This window comes from Schistocerca nitens, chromosome 4 (assembly GCF_023898315.1).
Source record: "Schistocerca nitens isolate TAMUIC-IGC-003100 chromosome 4, iqSchNite1.1, whole genome shotgun sequence".
In the NCBI taxonomy this organism is placed as follows: Eukaryota; Metazoa; Arthropoda; class Insecta; order Orthoptera; family Acrididae; genus Schistocerca; species Schistocerca nitens.
The window spans coordinates 602,481,711-602,502,993 of NC_064617.1; the positions used below are offsets into that span (position 1 = coordinate 602,481,711).

Consider the following 21,283-nt stretch of genomic DNA (forward strand, 5'->3'; position numbering starts at 1 on the left):
ATGGCTGACTTTCTGGGCTGCAAAAGGCAAGTGTCACTATCATGTTCAGTGCATTTTTTGCACACTGTGCATGCTGTCTGACCAATGTAGGCTTTGCCACTCTGTTGCTGATGTACAGGAGGAATGCCCTGGACTTAAACTACTACTTCTCCTCTTGCTCTTTTTCCTTAAAACTGCGCTGATCTGATGTGGTGATCCATCACCTTTGAACACCAATTGTAGGTTTTCCAGCTCCTTTACAAGGCTGTCTCCTTCAGACACAGCATGTGGTCGGTGCACAAATGTTCGAATGATGCCCATAGTTTGTGATGGGTGGTGCCAGCTAGACGCCTGCAATTACAGGTCTGTACGTGTGAGCTTACGGTATACGGAATGCCCTAATGATCCATCCACTTTCCATCTGACGAAAACATCCAGAAATGGCAACAACCACCCTTCTCCAGTTCCACTGTAAATCTGATATTCTCACGGACAGAATTCAGATACTGCAAAAAGTATGACAGTAGTTCTTCACCATGGGGCCATACTACAAAAATATTATCCACATATCACCAGAAGACATATGGTTTCAGTTCTGCTGAATCAAGTGTCCTCTCGTCAGAGTCTTCCATACAAAAGTTTGCTACCAGAGGGGAGAGAGGACTACCCCTGACAACACTATCAATTTGCTCAAAATATTCACTGTTGAATAAAAAGAAGGCTGAGGAAAGGGCACGATGAAACAGCACTGTTATATCAGCTTTGAACTTACTGCTGATGAATGACAATGAATCCATGAGAGGGACCCTAGTGAAGAATGATCATCAAAGCTTACTAAAAAGTCAGACTTGTGAGTCAAAGTGCCTTCAGTTTATTAATAATTTCACTGGAGTTGCAAATATGATGTGAGCACTTCCCCACAAAAGATCTCAGTAATAATGCAAGATGTCTAGCTAAGTCATATGTTGGAAAGTCAATACTGCTCACAATAGTACGAAATGGAAGACCCTCTTTGTTTATTTTTGATGATGATGTTTGGTTTGTGGGGCGCTCAACTGCACGGTCATCAGTACCCATCCGAAGTCCAAATTTTTATACAGTACAATCTAGCCATTGTCACAAATGGTTGTATTTTTTAAATTTACATCTGTCTAATGTGTTGCACATTGTTTATTATTAGGCCTTATGATAGTTACTGCTGCTGTAATTAGTTATTTTGGAGGTCAGTAGTAAGTATAAAAAACATCTAACGAACACATACCCAGAAATATAAATTATTTTATTCACACCGTCACAACCTTTCAAGCAAATTCTAGTTCAAGATGCACTATCATTCCCAACTCAGGGTTGTAACTGTTTCACAAGGGAATAGTTTCATGTCTGTTGCTGCTGACAACTATCCTGGATCAGATGTATGTAGTGAGCAGTGGTACTGTAATAAAATAGGAAACAGACAGATATCATCTGCACAAATGTTATTGTTGTGGTCTTCAGTACGAAGTCTGGTTCGATGCGTCTCTCCATGCTAGTGTTGCCTGTGCGGCCTCTTCATTTCAGCTTAGGTACTGCAACCTACATCCATTTGAACTTATTATATTCAAGCCTTGGTCTCGATTCAAAATTTTTACCCTTCACGCTTCATTCCATTAACAAACTGATGATTCTTTGATGCCTCAGAATGTGTCCTATTATTTAGACAAGTGTAATGCAATGGGTAGATGACTCTTATTGGGAAAGTACCAATCTGAAGGCAACCTGTTTCAGTGCCCATTATTCAGTTTTTTCCTTTTACTGTAGCAACACAATCACACATTATTTATTCTACTGCTCTGTTAAGTGCCTGGGAATCTCATGCACACTGCAATCCTGATTCACTGTTAACTGTAAATCCTCTCATAAAATACTTATCTAGGTGTTTCACAATCTGGTTTAAGCCAAAGGTGTACCATCTGCAACACATACCTAGAACACAAAAATGTGGTTAACTTTTATCTGACAATCAACTGTACTTAACTTCCTGACTGCACCTTTTCATTGTTTCCTTGGAGCTTTATGTGGTAATATCACTATCAAAATGTCAATTATATTTTTCATTGGCTCTAATAACCAAAGTAACTACTTGATATTCTTAAAAACACTAAATACATTTCAGAAGGTCATTTCCCTTGGAGGGCAATGATAAACATGTCTTGTTATTTAGCTGTTCGCTGAAGGGCTTCATTAATTATGAAAAAGAGCATCACACACTTCATTTCATTTTTTGGCATAAATTTTAAATTATCTTGTACAAACTTACAACTGCAGCTGATCTGTATGAGACCAAGGGGAAAAGGGTGGTAGGAGGGATGAATTTACTATGAATTCTGACTGAGAAAATGTCTGACAGAACATGCTGTAATGAGTTTATCATGGATGTACCAAAGAAGGACGTAAAATGCGATGAATCAAATAAGGCAAAAATATCTGTCATTTTTCCGTGTTTCACTATCTCTAAATTAAGGAGGACATGATTGATTCTGAACACTGCAGAGAAATCAAGCCATTTATAAAGTGAGTGGTCATGAGATTTTCTATTCATGAACAGTTCAACAAGCTACCACATACCTCTAGAAGAATGATAGGCATACTTCAAAGATATGAAAAAACACACTGGCTTTTTCTTGAGCTAATGTGAGCAATATCTCTCTCCCTCTCTTTCTATATTTCTGTAAAGAGTGTGTGCGCTCCCCCCCCCCCTCCCCTCACACACACAGGGAGAGGGGGAGGGGGGAAGAGAGAGGGGGGAGGGATGGAAGAGAGAGGGGGAGGGGAGGGAGGGAAGAGAGAGGGGGAGGGGGGGTTGCAGTTTAACATGGCAGTTTTACATAGAGGATGTTTGGAATAAGGGTTTCTAAGATACCAGCAGATGTCGGCCTTGTATTACCTCATTTAAGACACTGGGTCTCAGCAAGCAATTGTGCAGTAGCTTGCACCAAATGCTTTGTGTGTTGTACTTGCTCATTGTTTCATTTTCTTATTGTGAACTGAGTAAAGAGATTAATCCTGGTACATTGCAGCATTCAAGTAAGACTCCTAAGACACCTAAAAGGACCATTTATCCCCATGGAGCTTTATGTGGTAATATCACTATCAAAATGTCAATTATATTTTTCATTGGCTCTAATAATCAAAGTAACTACATGATATTCTTAAAAACACTAAATACATTTCAGATGGTCATTTCCCTTGGAGGGCAATGATACACGTCTTGTTATTATTTAGCTGTTCGCTGAAGGGCTTCAATATCCTTTCACAGAAGTACAAATCGTAAGTGTAGACTGCATCCCCCACGAGAGGGAGGCACATCTTGTTCCTCTGTACCTCCCCCCTTGCAGTGGCAGTCAAAGTTCTTGTTTGCTAAGCTCATAGATGACTGCCTTATATTTAGGTATTGAAAGGTGCACAATTCCTGTTACAGGCTTCTAGGCGTTATAAGGGGCATAGTAGATACAGTTTTTATATGGAACCCAAGTCTGGAAATGTACAATTTGGATATAAAATAAATATGATCACATCACTTTAAAATCTCCATCTGCACGGTACGGCATGTTATGGTAGAGCTGTACAATGCACGTTTCCTGGATCGCCCCAGTCAGTCACATACCATTTTTGTCTTACTATACTGACAGCTGCAACAGACTGGTACATTTGTAACTAGGAGGGTTGGCTGTGGTACTCCATTGATGTGCATTAGTATTTGTGGACCTAGTATAATGACAGCATACATCACATATACACCTTGTGCAATGAACGTAAGGTTATCACATGGAGCAGCTCCTGTAGAGTACATGGGTCCGAGCGCGTAGTCCCTGCTGTGGTGTGTGTACTGTGAAATGGAAGATCTGAAAGTGATAGGATATTCAGACTTATTTTACATCTCTTCCAAACAATACAAAACCCAGACATGGCTTCCTTATCACAATTTTGTCTGTTAAGCTCAAAATGTTCAAATGTGTGTGAATTCCTAAGGGACCAAACTGCTGAGGTCATCGGTCCCTAAACTTACAAACTACTTAAACTAACATGCTAATGACAACACACACACACCCATGCCCAAGGGAGGACTTGAACCTCTGGTGGGAGGGGCCCCGCAATCCGTGACGTGGCACCTCAAACCGCGCAGCCACTCCGGGTGGCTGTTGAGTCCCCTAGAAGCCTGAAATCTGAATTATGAAACACCATTTATATGAATATGTGTCAGTCAGCCACAAGCAATGAAAACTTCAGTAAGAAGTCAAATATGATATATATTTCCATTGATGTTCTAACCAATAATGTGCCTAAACTGTTAAAATGGGAGAATTGTTTTCTTCTTCTACACAAATTATTTTTTATATAAATGAATATTTTAATACAGCAAACTTCACAGAAAATAAATACAGATACATCATAAATACACTTAAAAGTTTTCAGGTTCACATCATAAAATACAATATACGACATTTACTTTAACTGAGAATCTACATTCAAGCACTCTACAGTATAATACAAAATTATGTCACAAATATATAAGCAAATCTATGGAAGATAGTACTATTCACCTTCTGCCCTTCAACTGTAGCCTATATTTGTATATTTTCAACACACTTTTGAATTTGAAGAACATTTGAAGACATAATACTATTTAATTTATACAAGATGCTCTGAGCTTTTCAAAAATATCTTTTGTTTCAGTCCCTCTGTTCCAGAACAATAACAGTTATGATATCAAACACATGTAGGTAAATACTGTACAGTAATAATGATAGAAAGAGGTATACATAGAGTAATCCAGTCTGGAGAGTGTTTCTGGAGAACAATTGTTCAAAGACTACACACAAACATTTTTTAAGTACCAATAAATCCTGCAAAATATCTTTTGCATGTAATGTAAATTACAAATAAATGTATAAATAAAGAAATTGTAAAATGAAAAAAGTATATTTTAATGGAAAAGTTGTGGCATACACTTTCTAAATGCCTGCACAAATAGCTGCTTCCTTGAAACTGAAAGACATGAAAATGAAGCTGGGGCTACAGCCACAGCAACACTACTTACAATGTTTTGAATAGCAAGTTACTGTTTTTATGAATTGGAGTAATAAAAAATGGACAAATTTTCATCTGCTTTCTCTGTCTCCTTACACTACAGTTTCATTTTGTACAAGGCTTTCAGTTCACACTGAAAGGCAACACTGAGTGGTTACTAGTTTCAAATGTAAACAACAGTGACCTCCAGGCATAAATCATAACTGATGTCTAGCATTTAAATTGATAACAAAATGATGCACTGTACCTCATAAAGGACCTGATTATAACACATAGAACATACTGTACGACAAATATACTATGTAACACATTACATCTAAAATTGATTCAATTTATATAGGACTACAAAGACGACTTTTGAATGTCATTAAATAGTGTGTAGTGTGAAGCTAAGTGTGAGTGTGAAGCTCAGCCACTTCCCTGCCAAGTGAATTAGTAATAATGATAAAGTTGGTTGCTTCAGTTTCAGAACATGAATAGAATACTTTCTGAGTCTTAAGATCCAACCATAATGACACCATGCCAATTATTCACATTTAAGTAATACAATGTAAGCATCCATTAACATGTTACACTAAATCATTTAACAAGATATGCAAGCAACAACTGGTTCTCAAACTTATGTTTTCAGTGATTCACTTACATGAAAACGCAGAGATGACACTTGCTATCCAAAGCAAAAACACATTAATACAAACTGCACATCTGTAAAGTAATCACAACACTTTCTGACAAACACTGAGTCCCCTAGGCCCCGTAAACATAACTTTTGACAACATTCCTTCATCAGGTATGAATGATTAACCATGAAACCACTGTACTACTTCAAATAATTAAAACAAAGTTCTTCAATTTTCAAACAGTCTGCTAATGCCGTATCACTGCATAGGATAAGAGTGCTGGTCTTACAGTATGTGGTGCACAGCAGTTCCTATTGCAAATTATCCTTTCCAAAGAAGACATTTACTTCTCTGTAATCAAGGGAACTTTGCACTACAAGAAAATATCTGAAAACTACTATCTCTACTAACAAATATAGACTTGTGACACAACTGAAGTTTTGAAGTACCATACTGGACATCACATCCACTCTGCAAACGAAAGCTCAATACTAGTTTACTTCCTAAGTGGAAATTCTCATAGTCCAGCTGAAGAGGAAAATCCCTATCATAAATGAAACAAGTTGAATCGAGCTGACAAGAATGGAGATTAATGGGAATTAGGAAAACTGAAATGCCGAAATATTAACAAAGTTAACACAACATATTCAATTTCATAGAATAGTATTTGTTTGTTGGAAGAAAGACTTGTGTTTAACGTTCTGTCTGCGATGATTTCTTTACACATGGGGGCAAAGCTCACACTGGGCTAGAAAATTGGACACATCCTAACAAAGCAATCTTCCCAACATTGCCATTAAGCAATTCAAACAAAACCAAGGAAAACCTAAATCTTGATTGGTGGCTGGGCATTTCAGTTGCTGTACTCAGGATGTGCATCTAGTGTTTTCATATCTACAACACTTTGCCTGGGATGGAATGTTGGATGGGTGCATTGGACGTACTCTGGTGATGAGTAAAATATTTAGAAACATATATAGATTTGTTACCTTGTTGATGTGCGTCTCATTATGTGCTTGTAGTCTGTAGATTCTTTCAGATATTTCAGTAATATTCTGGATACAAGATGACTTGGACAGGATTTGTGATTGGTGTAAAGGATGGCAGCTAACTCTAAATATAGATAAATGTAAATTAATGCAGATGAATAGGAAAAAGAATCCAGTAATGTTTGAATACTCCATTAGTAGTGTAGCGCTTGACACAGTCACGTCGATTAAATATTTGGGCGTAACAATGCAGAGCGATATGAAGTGGGACGAGCATGTAATGGCAGTTGTGGGGAACGCGGATAGTCGTCTTCGGTTCATTGGTAGAATTTTGGGAAGATGTGGTTCATCTGTAAAGGAGACCGCTTATAAAACACTAATACGACCTATTCTTGAGCACTGCTCGAGCGTTTGGGATCCCTATCAGGTCGGATTGGGGAGGACATAGAAGCAATTCAGAGGCGGGCTGCTAGATTTGTTACTGGTAGGTTTGATCATCACACGAGTGTTACGGAAATGCTTCAGGAACTCTAGTGGGAGTCTCTGGAGGAAAGGAGGTGTTCTTTTCATGAATCGCTACTGAGGAAATTTAGAGAAACAGCATTTGAGGCTGGCTGCAGTACAATTTTACTGCCGCTAACTTATATTTCGTGGAAAGACCACAAAGATAAGAGAGATCAGGGCTCATACGGAGGCATATAGGCAGTCATTTTTCCCTCGTTCTGTTTGGGAGTGGAACAGGCAGAGAAGATGCTATTTGTGGTACGAGGTACCCTCCACCACGCACCGTATGGCGGATTGCGGAGTATGTATGTAGATGTAGATGTAGATATGCTACCTGACTATTTCCATGTATGTAAAGTAATGTACAAACTCTGAAAATAAATGGGTGCACTTGACATGCCAAATAAACAAGAAAAATAAATTTGTATCCTACACTCTGAGACTATATTTTTGAACTAAAGCAATTTTCAGAATAGTACCAAAGCAAGTATTTTGATAAAGTTTAGTTACTAACAATGAGTACCATGTTACTAATATTCCAAAATTGCCCAAAGAAGAGCTAAAACTCTCCACCTTAAAGGGCACATAACTGGTCCACAAAAATCTCTACCTAAAGATCATCTCTACAGACTGGTTTACATAATTATCTAAACCTCAGCATTTGAGAAAGAGATGGACATGAATTGGGAAAAATCAAATGTAAATACAATTTTATTGCTCATAACAAATGACTAAGTTGTAAATGGATTCATGAAATTCTTGTTATTTGTCTTTAATCACATTTACACACTGTATTTCAAAATTCAAAAGCAATTTTCCAACTATTTACAGGGAATTCATTTGTATTTTCCATTTACTGAAAGGCACAGAAGTTATTAGAGAGGTATAATTTATAAACATGTTCCTTTGAGCGTTCTTTTTCTTAGGCATTTGAGAATGTAAATGATGAGAATATTGCACAGATTTTAAACACATAAGTATTACTGTAATTAACACACAAGTATTACTGTAATTGCCTGAGTCTGGACTCAAAAATGAGATTAACAATTCTCCAATACACAATTGTTGCATAGACTATAGTTACATCAAGCCTGTGCAAATATTTAACCACATGCTCATCCAGTGGCTTGAGACCTATGCAAATGAGATTTCAAACATTAAGGAGCATATAAGTCTTGCCTGTGATAAATTACTGCTCAAATTAACCAATAGGTTTCCACCGATTCAGGATTTTCAACAGTGTAAATTTAATGAACTTACAACATTGTACACCTTCTTACAAACTCAGTAAGTGTGAATGATTTAAGGTCATTATATCACAGCACTGGTTCTGACATGAATGTGCAAAAAACTTAGAAACCTTTTATTATGGTACGTCATTATCTCAATTAATCTTTTCTTTTAATTAATTTGAATAATTCAATAACACTGTATGATCCAACAATTTAAATCTTTCTAACAAGCCACTATATGAAAATTGATTAAATACCACAGAAAATATCGTAATTCTTAATCTGAGTACCAGTTTTTGAGGAACCTATCTTTAAAAAATAGAATATCCTTTCCATATCAATAAAATATGGGGGAAGAAGTGCAGCAACAATGTTTTTAGGGTGTTTGATTTTTTTGATCAATTTTCCAAGACTGTTTTATGAAATAGAAATGATACCTGATAAATCATGACAAAGTATCACTGTGCGCAATCAGCATTTACAAATGAAAAATAGTTCAAAGAAAACAAAATTGGGTATGGAACAGATGGGGAAACATCCCAAAATTTATGAGTAGTTAACAGAAGATGTTACTCAAAATATAATCTCTGATGTTCTACTACACATTTTGTTCTATCTCATTGTTACCCTGGAAAGCTGGCAGTTATCAAGTGAACAGTTCAATAGCATTTTAGATACATGTATTAAAGTCTGTGCTCCTTTCTCTCTAATGACCATGAGTATCATCATCATCATCATCATCTTCATCAAATTTTAGTATTGGTATATTGCGTATAAGTGTGCAGCTTCCACACAAACATAAAAAGAGTTGACTATGCTTCAAATGAGGCAGTATTATTTGAATAAGATGCTTTATTCACAGCTATTAGCCAATTTCAAATTAATAATTATTTTCAAGTGTATCTAGCAAACATAACAACTGACATATATAAGAACATGAAGTGGGAGAAACATCTACATCCAAAGTGACGGTAAACATAGGTACACAGTCATTAGTAAACCAAGAAAAAGAGACAAAAGCTCTCTCTCAGTATACTAATGAATGTGTAACCATGTTGGTTGTTACTCATCATCATCGTTATCCAATGCCAGTTTCCCGGGTGTGGTGTGCAAGTGCTCGCCATCTCCTTCTGTCTTCGTACATCTTCTGTTCCAGGACAGCTTCTTTGGTTGTTACTATGCAAGCTGATAATCTTCATTGTTCAAAAAATGGTCCAAATGGCTCTGAGCACTATGGGACTTGACATCTGAGGTCATCAGTCCCCTAGAACTTAGAACTACCTAAACCTAACTAACCTAAGGACATCACACACATCCATGCCCGAGGCAGGATTCGAACCTGCGACCGTAGCAGCAGCACGGTTCCGGACTGAAGCGCCTAGAACTGCTCGGCTACAACGGCTGGCATAATCTTCATTGTTCATGTCCTCATTTTGTTATGCTTACTAGATACACTTTAGAATGACTCTTAGGCTTAAACTGTCAAATAATGATGAATAAGGCATATTAATCAGATAATACACAACTTCAGAAGGACCATGACTTTTAATCAAGGCTTGAGGGCTGTGGATGGACTCAAATATAATAAAAAGAAACTTAAAAAACGTTTTTATACATAAAAAATTTAAGAAAAATCAAAACATAGCAAGACAACAATGATAATTAATGATAGTTAAAATAACAGAATGTTTCATACAAACATATAATATGGCATTTCTTAATTCAAGTGAGTAAGCAAATATAATATGTTACATGATGTCTTACATGTCAGAATTTGATTTTAAAAAATAATTTAGTATCTTGTTGATAACAACAAATGCAAAATATATTTCTAGCTTATTAAGTACAAGAAATGTCAGGAGCTCCTCATCGTTCTGATATAATTGGTAACAGATGTAAGATAATTTACAAGATGGGTGGAAATTGTATCTCAGTGATAATTGTAATAAACTGTATACTCACAAATCAACAAAGGAGATCATTTTGATATTTTGAGTTGACAACACACCAGAGGAACTAGAGTGAGGAAACTTAAGAGTAAAAAATTTGTTTTTTTATAAATAACATAACATGAACGGCAAGTTCAATATAGCTATAAATAAAAAGTTTTGATGCAAAAATCTCCAAAAAATATAATTTACTGATAGAATAGAATAACAGTGAACAAAATCAGTACACTCACTGCAATTGATTACACTGCAAAACTGAACAATCAGTTATCACTAGATAATGAAATAATAAGCAACCAGTTGCATAAAAGAAACTTAATTTCTTTACCATATTCTGGCACTTAGTGCTCTTCTTCTGAAGATTATACCTACCTCATTATTTGCGAGTGTCAACAATAAAATGCATACAGCATCTGGTTCATAGTGTCTGTACAAAATAAATATAAAGAAGTGAAACAACAAGTACAGACATCGAGCCAGAACAGGAGTTACTCACCTAATAATATTAGCTGATTAGCTCCTATTCTGGCTCGATGTCTGCACTTGTTGTTTCGCTTCATTATACTAATTCTGTACAGACACTATGAACCACATGACCATGGCATTTTGCTGTATACATCTTATTGATGACACTTGCAAATAATAGGATAGGTATAACCTTCTGAAGAAGGGCACTAATTACTTGAAACCAGTAAAGAAATTAAATTTCTTTTATGTGACTGGTTACTTATTATTTCGTTATATACAACTACAGTTGCTGAGGATGGATGAAATACAACAGTTATTGCCGTATTAATAAATGCAACATGCTCGCATCCTGTGGCCTTATTAATGCACTCTGTGACATCATTAGGGTGTTGCCTGCTAGTGAGTATATGTATCATAAAAATTTATAATTTTTTAGTTTTAATTTGCAAAATCTTCAAAATCATATATAGAAAGAGAAACAATGCCTTGACAGACACTAACCAGATATTATTATTGACTCAAAAAGTATGAACAAAGACAACACATTAAGAAAGGTACAAAAAGAAAAGGCAAAATATCGATAAGTATTAACCCAGTCTTACTATGGTCCTCACAAAAGACTTGGAAGAATGGGGAAGGGGGGTGGCTGTTTGTGCTTGATACACACAAATTTGCACAGTTTTATGAAAAGTGCAAAAATACTACCAGTCAATTCCTTCTGAGCAATTTTCTGGTTAATGAACAATCAAATCTGTGCTCATGACTTTTAAAACAATTACTCACGTGATTAACCTGAGGTTCTTTCTTACTAGAATTCATGAATTTCAATGTAAAAAGAGAACAAAACTTTAATTATTTCCATACAGAGTCTCTTTCCCTAACACAGTCACTTTGCACATCAATTAATAAATATATTAATGCGAGCATATTTCACAAACATCAATGTACAAACAACAAAAACTAATATCACATACATGCAGCACAGTACTAAATTGACTAAGCACACAAGTAGTAAATGCAAAGTGAATACAATAGGAGCACGATATTAAATTTTACTTGCCAACAATTTAATCTTCAATTATGCTCTCATAAGCATTTTAGAACTATAATAATAAAACTGCTGTCTTTTAAATCTGCAAGAATTCCTCTTAAAGAACATTGGTTGTGACACATACCACATATTTATTTAAAAATTTTATAGAAAATTTATAGAGAGCTTTGAGAAACACACAGATTGTGCCATTTATAGAGCTTAATTTATGTGTATTTATCAAAATCAATCAAGTCTTTGGAAGAGCCTTGTATATACATTGCTTTTTCCCCTCATTTCAATTAATTTGGCCTAACATTATTGGCCTGTGTATACAAAAGTAGACTGTATGTTATCTGAATAAAATATATTATTACAAATTACTGTCCAACCTTTGTAATACAAGTAACATCTACTTTAGTAACACACTAATTTCCTTCAGGAGCTGAAGAAGAAAAACTTTGCAAATAAAACATTGAGCACAATACTCTTTATCCACTATTATTATGACACACACTAATCAGATTACTTTTCATTCACCACAACACACACACACACACACACACACACACACACACACACACACACACACACACAGAGTGTTCGTGTGAATGTAGTTTCTGCAACTGGCACCAAACTTATTAGTCTACCACTTCCCTATAAGGTATCTCTGAAGTCACAGTAAAGTCTTCAAAATAGTGATTTAAAAATTCAAATGTTGGCCTTTTCTCTGGATCAGCATCCCAACACTGTCTCATCAGTCTGTAGATAGCTTCAGGGATGGGATAATTATCGGGATTGGGCATTCTATAACCTCTTTCCACATGTTCGATCACTTCCCGACCATGCATGCCTGGAATGATAAATAATTACAATTTATTTGAAGTGTCATTTAAAAAGCATATTTTTTACATACAGCAATAATATATGCCAAAAAAGATAGATGAGATGGGGATGCAGAGTGGGTTGGGTTGAGGTGAGGGGTGGAGAGAGGCGGAAGGTAGGGAGAGGAATAAAGGGAAGCGTCTAGTGGTACGTGGGAGAGTTGGGAGCTGTCTGTGGACCAGCTTGGGGTGCAGCTAGAGGAGGCAGGTGGCAGACAGCTGAGCAAGTGATTTTACAGAGTATGGCATGAGACAGCAGCAGGCAACTAGCTGATATGTATTGGGCAGGGGTAATGGGAAATGTATGGTCTACACACACACACACACTCTCTCTCTCTCTCTCTCTCTCTCTCTCTCTCTCTCTCTCTCTCTCCCTCCCTCTTGTGTAGGGGCACAGTGAGTTACCTTAGTTTTAAACCAGGGAGGTTACAGTAGCAAAGAAAGTGATGTAAGGATAGCTCCCATCTGCACAGCTCAGAAGGGTTGAAGGTTGGTAATGGTGAAGAGCACACCACAGAACTACTGAAGCGTCTTAACAAATCTCTATTTGCAATGCGAATTGTGTCAGACATATGGGATATACGATTGAAAAAGCTGGCATACTATGCTTACTTTCATTCCACGATGTCATATGGGATTATTTTTTGGAGTAATTCATCAAGCCGAGCTAAAGTTTTCCAGGCACAAAAACATGCAGTAAGAGTTATATGTGGTGTGAACTCAAGAACACCAGAATCCTGTTTAGGGAACTAGGGATACTAACCACTTTTTCCCAATATATTTATTCCTTAATGAAATCTGTCATTAAAAACATATCACTTTTTCAAACCAACAGCTCAATTCATGGAATCAATACTAGAAATAAGAATAATCTTCACAAGGATTTGAAGTCACTTACTCTTGTACAAAAAGGTGTGCATTATTCAGGAACACACATTTTCAATAACTTGCCAGTAGCCATAAAAAGCTTAACAACCAATGAAATTCAGTTTAAGAGAAGCCTAAAGGATTTATTGGTGGTTAACTCCTTCTACTCCACTGATGAATTTCTCAGTAGAACCAACTGATTTGTGTGTGTGTGTGTGTGTGTGTGTGTGTGTGTGTGTGTGTAAGTACAATATAACTTCTGCACCATTTCAGTGCAGTAATGTGTTCATTGTAAATAAGTATTATAGTAGTCCTATTACATGTTTATTACTTTATAAATAAAAAAAACTTTTTTATTTTAAATTCAGTGCATTAGTGTTTGTAAAATGATTCTTTCATATCATGTTCAATAAATAAATAAAAATAAAAAAAATAAAAAATAAAAAAAAAGAAGACAATCATTCCACTTGGGACCTGTGGATGTACATTAGCTTATTTGTTTCAGTTGTAAATATTGGCATTTATTATTGTTTTTCTGACATATTCTACATCCTGGAGGATCTCCTCACTACGGATCAATTGGAATGAAAGTAAATCTAATCTAATCTTATCTTTCGTGCCCATTGACTCTTATAACAGCCGTCTGATTTCTGTAAAAGGTGTAAATAGCCTTTCGCTCCCTGAATTTTACCCCTGCTTCCTTTAGAATTTCAAAGAGAGTATTCCTACCAATGTTGTCAAAAGCTTTCTCTAAGTCTACAAATGCTATAAATGTGAATTTGCCTTTCCTTGACCTATCTTCTGAGATAAGTCGTAGGGTCAGTATTTCCTCGTGTGTTCCTACATGTCTCTGGAATCCAAAATTATCTTCCCCGAGGTTGGCTTTTACCACCTTTCCCATTCTTCGTACAGAATTAGTGTTAGTATTTTGCAACCATGACTTACTAAACTGATAGTTCTGTAATTTTCACACGTCAGCAAACCACTTTCGGCACACCTATATATACAGGTAGTCTGTCAATATGTGGCACGACAGTTGTCATGCAGAACAATGTCTTCACCGAGTGGCCATCAAACTGATCTAGTAAAGCAGCAATGAACCTGGAGTGCTTGGCAAACTGAAAGATGGTGTCAACGAACTGCACATGCCTGGAGTCTATAAACACAACTGTGATTGCAGACTAATATAAGGATATATTGCTGAGAGAGAGCAATGATCTTATTAACACACAACTAAAAACTACAAGTGAAACACCCACCCTACGTCAGTGATAGCACAATATTAGGCTACAATGAAGGTAGCAAAATTCTACATTTACAGGAAACTGTCCCTCTAGCAAGGCTCTCACTCACCTTCAAGAAGTAGACTTGAGAGGCAAATCAGATAGTGAAGTAGCTTGCCAACTTACTTTCTTTCTTTCTTTTTGATTGTGGTGATAGATACTGCCATCAATTTCTTGGTTGCCAGCAGTAGCCAGACTAAAGGTCAACAATACACATAATGCTATCCTAATTAGGTGCCACAGAAAACATGGGGTCAAAGGCACTACCACTCATCACTAGAGCTCTAGTCCATCATTGAACTAGTTAGCTACTCATTTGACTATATCAGATAATAGAAATTCAAGAAGAAATACCATCAATACGTCAGCACCCAAGACCCCACTCCAGTGACCAGATTAAAGAAAAGACACACCATGAAATATTTATATACAATAACTGAAGTGGGACTGGTCAACTGGTAACTATATGACCCTGAAAGGCGACTTACTTCAGTGGCCAAAACAATTGTCAATATCACAACACAAAGAAGGGTTCATATACCCATTAAACACTCACGCAAAACATTTTCTTGTAGTAACATGATTAAGATAATGATACACCAGTTACACTGCTCTCTAAACGAGTTTTCTTGCGGAAATCACAATGAGCTTATTTTGGCACATTGCCATCATCAGTAATAGGTGATAGTCTTGATATTATAAATTGTAACTTTGATTGTAACAGTATTATACATTCAATTTGTGTTTTTATGTTATGTGTAATATAATGCTGCTATATGCTGTCTTGGAATTTGTATTTAGACATTATTTGGATGTTTGTCATAGATGTACTGATATATCTGATTTTTAGATATAGATTGGTCACTTTCTGTGTTTTATTTTCCCTCCTGAGAGCTTGGATGACAGTGGATCAGTGACATTATACGTTTACATAGAGATCATTGTAAGTAGGTGATGTGTGAAAATTCGGTTATGTTTTGATTATTTACTTAGGTTTGGTTCTGATTATGTCTATTACCTGAAATTTTGTATGGCTTCCATTAGGATTATTATGTTTTATTTCTTATACAATAATTCTGTTGTGGTTACGGCTTATGATGTGTTCTTGGTGTTATATCTTTGTTCTACAGTGTTTATGTCGTTGCTATGAATGTGCGTTACTTAGTGTATCTGGTTCCTTTATTTTACCTGTTTTCCTGCTTTACAGCATCAATAGTTTTCAATGTAGTTTTTGTGCTCGAGATCAATTTGTTCATTCAATAAATTCAGAGCGTTATTGTGTGTATGTGAATATAACTTTATTTCTTCAAGGATATTCATAATTTCTCCATTTTGGGTAATACGGAGGATTTCCGGTGCTTTGTTTATGGATTTTACATTGTGTTTTTCTGGTAGCAGATACTGAAAGAATGTGGCTGGGTAGTTTTCACTGTCTCTGATGTGCTCTTTGTATCTAACATTGAAGTACTGCTGGTTTGTCCTTCAAAATTACATTCAAACAGCACACCAGAAACAGTGAAAGCAACTATCCACATTCTTTCAACATTAACAAACTGAAAAACACAACATAAAATTCATAAACAAAGCACTGGAAATTTTCCATATTATGCAGAAGGGAGCAATCATGGACATCCTTGAAGGAATATAGATATATTCACATGCTCACAATAACACTCTAAATTTACTTACGAGCAAACCGATCTCAATCACAAAAAATATACTGATAACAATATTAATATTCTAAAGTGGGAAAATGAGTAACATAAACAAACTAGAGACACTACATAACACACAGCCATAGTAACAGCAAAAACACCAAAGAACATCGGAAGATGTAAATGTAACAGAATTATTACATAAAAAATGAAAATAAAACATAATAATACAGATAAAAATGTATTCAGAACCAAACCTAAGAAAATAATCAAAACTTAACCAAATTTCCACATGTCACCTACTTCTAGTGGTGATGGTAAACAAGTAACATCACTGATCCACTGTCATCCAAACTGTCAAAAGGAAAAAATAAAAAACTAACTAATCTGATATACAAGTATGTCTACAACTAACATCCAAGTAACGTCAAATAAACATTCCAACAAAGACAGCATATAGCAGCATATAAAGAGCAGTGTAACTGGTATATTGTCGCAGAGGAGGCTGAGTGGTGTGGTCACCGTGGTGTGGTGGTTGTGATGCTGGACTGTTGCATGGAGGGTCATGACTTCAAAACTCACCTAAACTATAAAATTTTAATTTATTTATTCAGTTTGAGTACATTCTAGAAGTATCCACAAATGTCAAGAATCATTGTACTGGAATGTTCTGTAACTGTATATGTACCATATGTGTTCTGGCCGGAGGCAGTTCGCTCCGCGCTCTTGTATGTGCAAGTGCTGAATAATTCTTCGTTAAGTGACATTAGTGTTCATCATTCATCTAATTACACCTTCTTCTACATGACATTATTCTCGTGGAGATGCTGGGTATTGGAACTTGTGACAGCGCACATAATCAATGACACACTGACCCCCATTAGGCCACGACAGACGCCGTTTACGTGGTGAAGAACCAGAGTTCAAGCCATATTCAACAGATCGCAATCTATCGGAGACAGAAGAAGAAGAAGAGGATGTTACGATGATAGCAACTGTGTGCCACCACATGAGACATACATCCGGGTTCTCTGGTGATTATGGCCAAGATCCAAACTAGTGGCTGAATGTATATGAGCGTATAGCCAAATTTAACAAATGGGATGACACCATGTGTTTGGCTAATGTATTTTTCTACTTGGAGAGCACTGCGAAGCAATGGTATGAGAACAATGAGGAGAAGTTCACAAGCTGGGAAGAATTCCAGGTGGAACTGCGCAAGTATTTCAGCGTCACACAATGACACAAGTGCAAGGCTGAAGATAAATTAAAGTGCAGAGCACAGGGTCCAGGATAAACTACAGCATCCTGCTTTCCAAATGTTTTGGAGCTGTGTAAAATAGAGGATCTTTGAATAAAGGAAGAAGATAAGGTTGCACATCTCATGAAGGGTGTTGCTGAGGACATGTATCAAGCCCTACACCTGAAGGAGGTTTCAACAGCAGACGACTTCATAAAATGGTGCCAGTATATCGAGACAATGCATCAAAAAAGAATTACATGCAAGAAGTTTGAACGGCTTCCAAACATCATATTGATGTCTGTGATAAAGGAAGAAACAGATTTCACAAGTGTTTTTCGTCAGATAGTGAGAGAGGAAGTTCAGAAGGCACTTGGATTGCACGATGAGCAAAAAACCGAGACGCTTCAAGAGGTCATAAGGGAGGAAGTGGAACAGACATTGAACCCAATCTCTCTTCCTTCATTTCCCTTTAAAATGGTGAAAAAGTTGAGACCCAGAAGAAGTTACGTTCCTACAATGCTGCATGAGGAATCTGTTTGGGCCCAAAGGAAGACTGATGTCTGGAGGATCCTGGATACCCAACCAGTATGTTTCCACTACAGACGACCGGAACATGTGGTGTGCTATTGTTGGGAAAGGCGGTGGATATTTGATGACACCTGCGTCAGAGGACAGCAGACTGATCTTAGCCGACGCCAACTCCAGGGTGATGAAAATGAATAAGAAGATGTGGGTGCAGGATGACATAGGTCACGATCGCCGCAAGTTAGCCACTGCAGAGGATGCTCCCCAACACGCCGATCAAGGTCTCCATCACCGTTTAGAAGCTCCAGCTGATCACTTAGCTGCTGCAACCTGGAAAACTAAAGGGTGCGACCTTCGTTGGGAGGTGATGCTGCCAAGAAGAAAAATCCTCTGCCGTCGATCGCTACAAAAATGATGGGGAAAGTACGTTGATATCCTCATGGGTGGCCGACCAGCCCAAGCTCTTGCGGACCCTGGAGCATCATATTCAGTTACTTCGGAGAAGTACCATTGCCAGTTGCAGAAAACCATATTCGTCGACAACAAAACATCTCTGCTGTAGGTGGCTAATGGGAAATATGTAAAACCTACAGGAAGATATGTCATTCGTGTGGGTGTAGTGGCCATACACAGCCCTTACAATTCATCGTCTTACAAGCGTGTAGTCATGACATCAATCTCGGATGGGACTTTTTGAAAGTTTCTCAGGCAATTATAGATTGCGGTCACTCGAAGATTATGCTCAACGAGATGAGATACTGTGGACAGGAGGATGCACATCCGAGTGTGTGGAGACCATGCATGCTGGAAGAAGTGATCATTACTGCAGTCAGCACTAGAAAGGTAACTGTCATGTGTCATGCCACGCATCAACCCATGGATCTTGAATTGGAATGTAAGAGAAGCAGACCACTGAAGAATAACTTGGTCATCCCAGTCTCTGCCGTAGCCATTAATTGCAGAACAGCTGAGCGTCATAGAAACCTCCAATGCTGCATGCTGAGTCTGTGGGCAGAATTAGCGCTACCACTACAAGAGAAGATCTTCTAGCTCGACTATCACCAAATCTCATTAAGAAACAACAGAAGAAGCTGCTTGCCATTCTTCAAGACTTCTCTGACTGCTTCAATCCACAGGTGAAAAGCAAATTAGACAAATCAATTGTGAAGCACCGGATTAGCACGGGAGACCATCAACCAATAAGCCAGAGAGCATACCGTGTGTCAACAAAGGAACATCAAATAATTCACATTGAGGTAGAGAAAATGATGGAGAATGACATCATTCAGCCCTCACAGAGCCCATGGTCATCAGCAGTGGTCCTCGTCAGGAAGAAGGATGGCAGTTGGCGCTTTTGTGTTGATTACAGGAAGCTTAATAAGATAACTAAAAAGGGCATTTGCCCTCTTCCATGAATTGGCAATACACTAGATTTTCTGAAGGGGGATAAGTTTTTCTCAACCTTGGACATGTACTCGGGATACTGGCAAATTGAAGTAGATGAGGCTGATCGTGAAAGAACTGCATTCATCACCCCCTGAGGGCCTGTATGAATTTAAGGTAATGCCGTTTGGTTTGTGTAATGCACCAGCAACTTCTGAACGAATGATGGATAATCTTCAAAGGCACCTGAAGTGGAGGATGTGTCTTTGTTATTTAGATGACATTATAGTGTTCTCAGAGACATTTGATGAACACGTAAAAAGACTGAGGGCCGTTCTTAAGTGTCTCCAACAAGGCGGACTGAAACGTAATCCCAGGAAGTCTCTCTTTGGAGCAAAAGAAATCAAAGTACTTGGAGACCTTCTGTCAAATGAAGGTGTGCAGCCAGACCCAGAAAAGGTGAGATCTATAACGGAGTTTCCTCTTCCTAAAAGTATTAGAGATGTGAGAAGCTTCCTCGGATTATGTTCTTATTACCATCATTTTATCAAAGACTTTTGTATGAAAGCCAGGCCACTCCAAGAGTTGTTAAAAGCTGATGCCAAATTTATCTGGGGTGGTGCTCAACAAAATTCTTTCAATGTGCTGCGAAAAGCTCTGACGACTGGCCCTGTACTTGGTCTGTATGATGAGAGAGCACCTACAGAACCACGGAAAGATGCCAGTGGGTATGGGATCAGTGCTGTTCTAGTGCAAATTCTAGATGGAAAAGAGATGGTTACAGCCTATGCTTCTTGGACACTTACAAAAGCCGAGAGAAACTACTCAGCTATGAAAGAGAATGTCTTGCTGTGATCTAGGCCATGTGCAGATTTCGGTGGAATCTTGATGGAAGGCCATTCACAATTGTTACAGACCATCATTCACTTTGTTGGTTGATGGGTCTGAAGGATCCAAGAGGACGACTCGCCAGGTGGGCACTACGTCTTCAAGAGTATGACATTGCCATAGTGTACAAAAGTGGAAGAAAACACCAAGATGCTGACTATCTCTCAAGAAACCCTGTGCAAGACTATCGATACTTTGATGAAGATAGTGACTGTCTCACTGCACTCCAGCATCTCTCTGCTGAGCTGGAGAAGGATGCCAAGATATCTCAAATTATGCTTGCCTTAAATTGGTCAGAGGATGTGAAAGGACAATTTAAGGAAGTTAATGGATTACTTTGCAAGAAAAACTTTGATCTGTTTGGAAAGAGGTGACTACCAGTGATTCCTAAACACATGTGCTTAGATGCTACCACTCTAATTAAAAAATCTTAGCGTAATCCACATGCTTTCAAATCGAAACTGAAGAGTTTCCTCATGGGTCACTCCTCCTATTCTGTCGAGGAGTTCCTTGAAAAATTAAGCTGATTCTTATTGTATTCTTGATTGCATTTACTTAAACTTATGGACTGGCTTTTTTCACGGTCATAACATTTATTTTTATCTGTTATTACTTTTATGTTGTAATTTCATATACTGACACATTCCGTGACCTTGGAGATTTGCTCCTCAATTTGGTCCTATGGAACTTGACGTGTAAATAAAATAAATGTTCTAC

At 37.4% G+C, this 21,283-nt stretch overlaps 1 protein-coding gene across 6 annotated transcripts in view; it reads right to left on the minus strand.

Moving 5' to 3' along the window:
- Positions 1-4,307: 4,307 nt before the first annotated feature.
- LOC126253483 (tyrosine-protein kinase Src64B) overlaps positions 4,308-21,283 on the minus strand; it is a 300,293-nt gene continuing 283,317 nt past the window's right edge. For 5 of the 6 annotated variants that reach the window (XM_049954851.1, XM_049954853.1, XM_049954854.1 and 2 more), the window contains exon 12: positions 4,308-12,691. In XM_049954851.1, coding sequence (XP_049810808.1) covers positions 12,480-12,691 — 212 coding nt within the window. In that variant the 3' untranslated portion in view covers positions 4,308-12,479. The remainder of the gene's footprint in view (positions 12,692-21,283) is intronic. The other variant, XM_049954855.1, reaches the window with a different exon arrangement.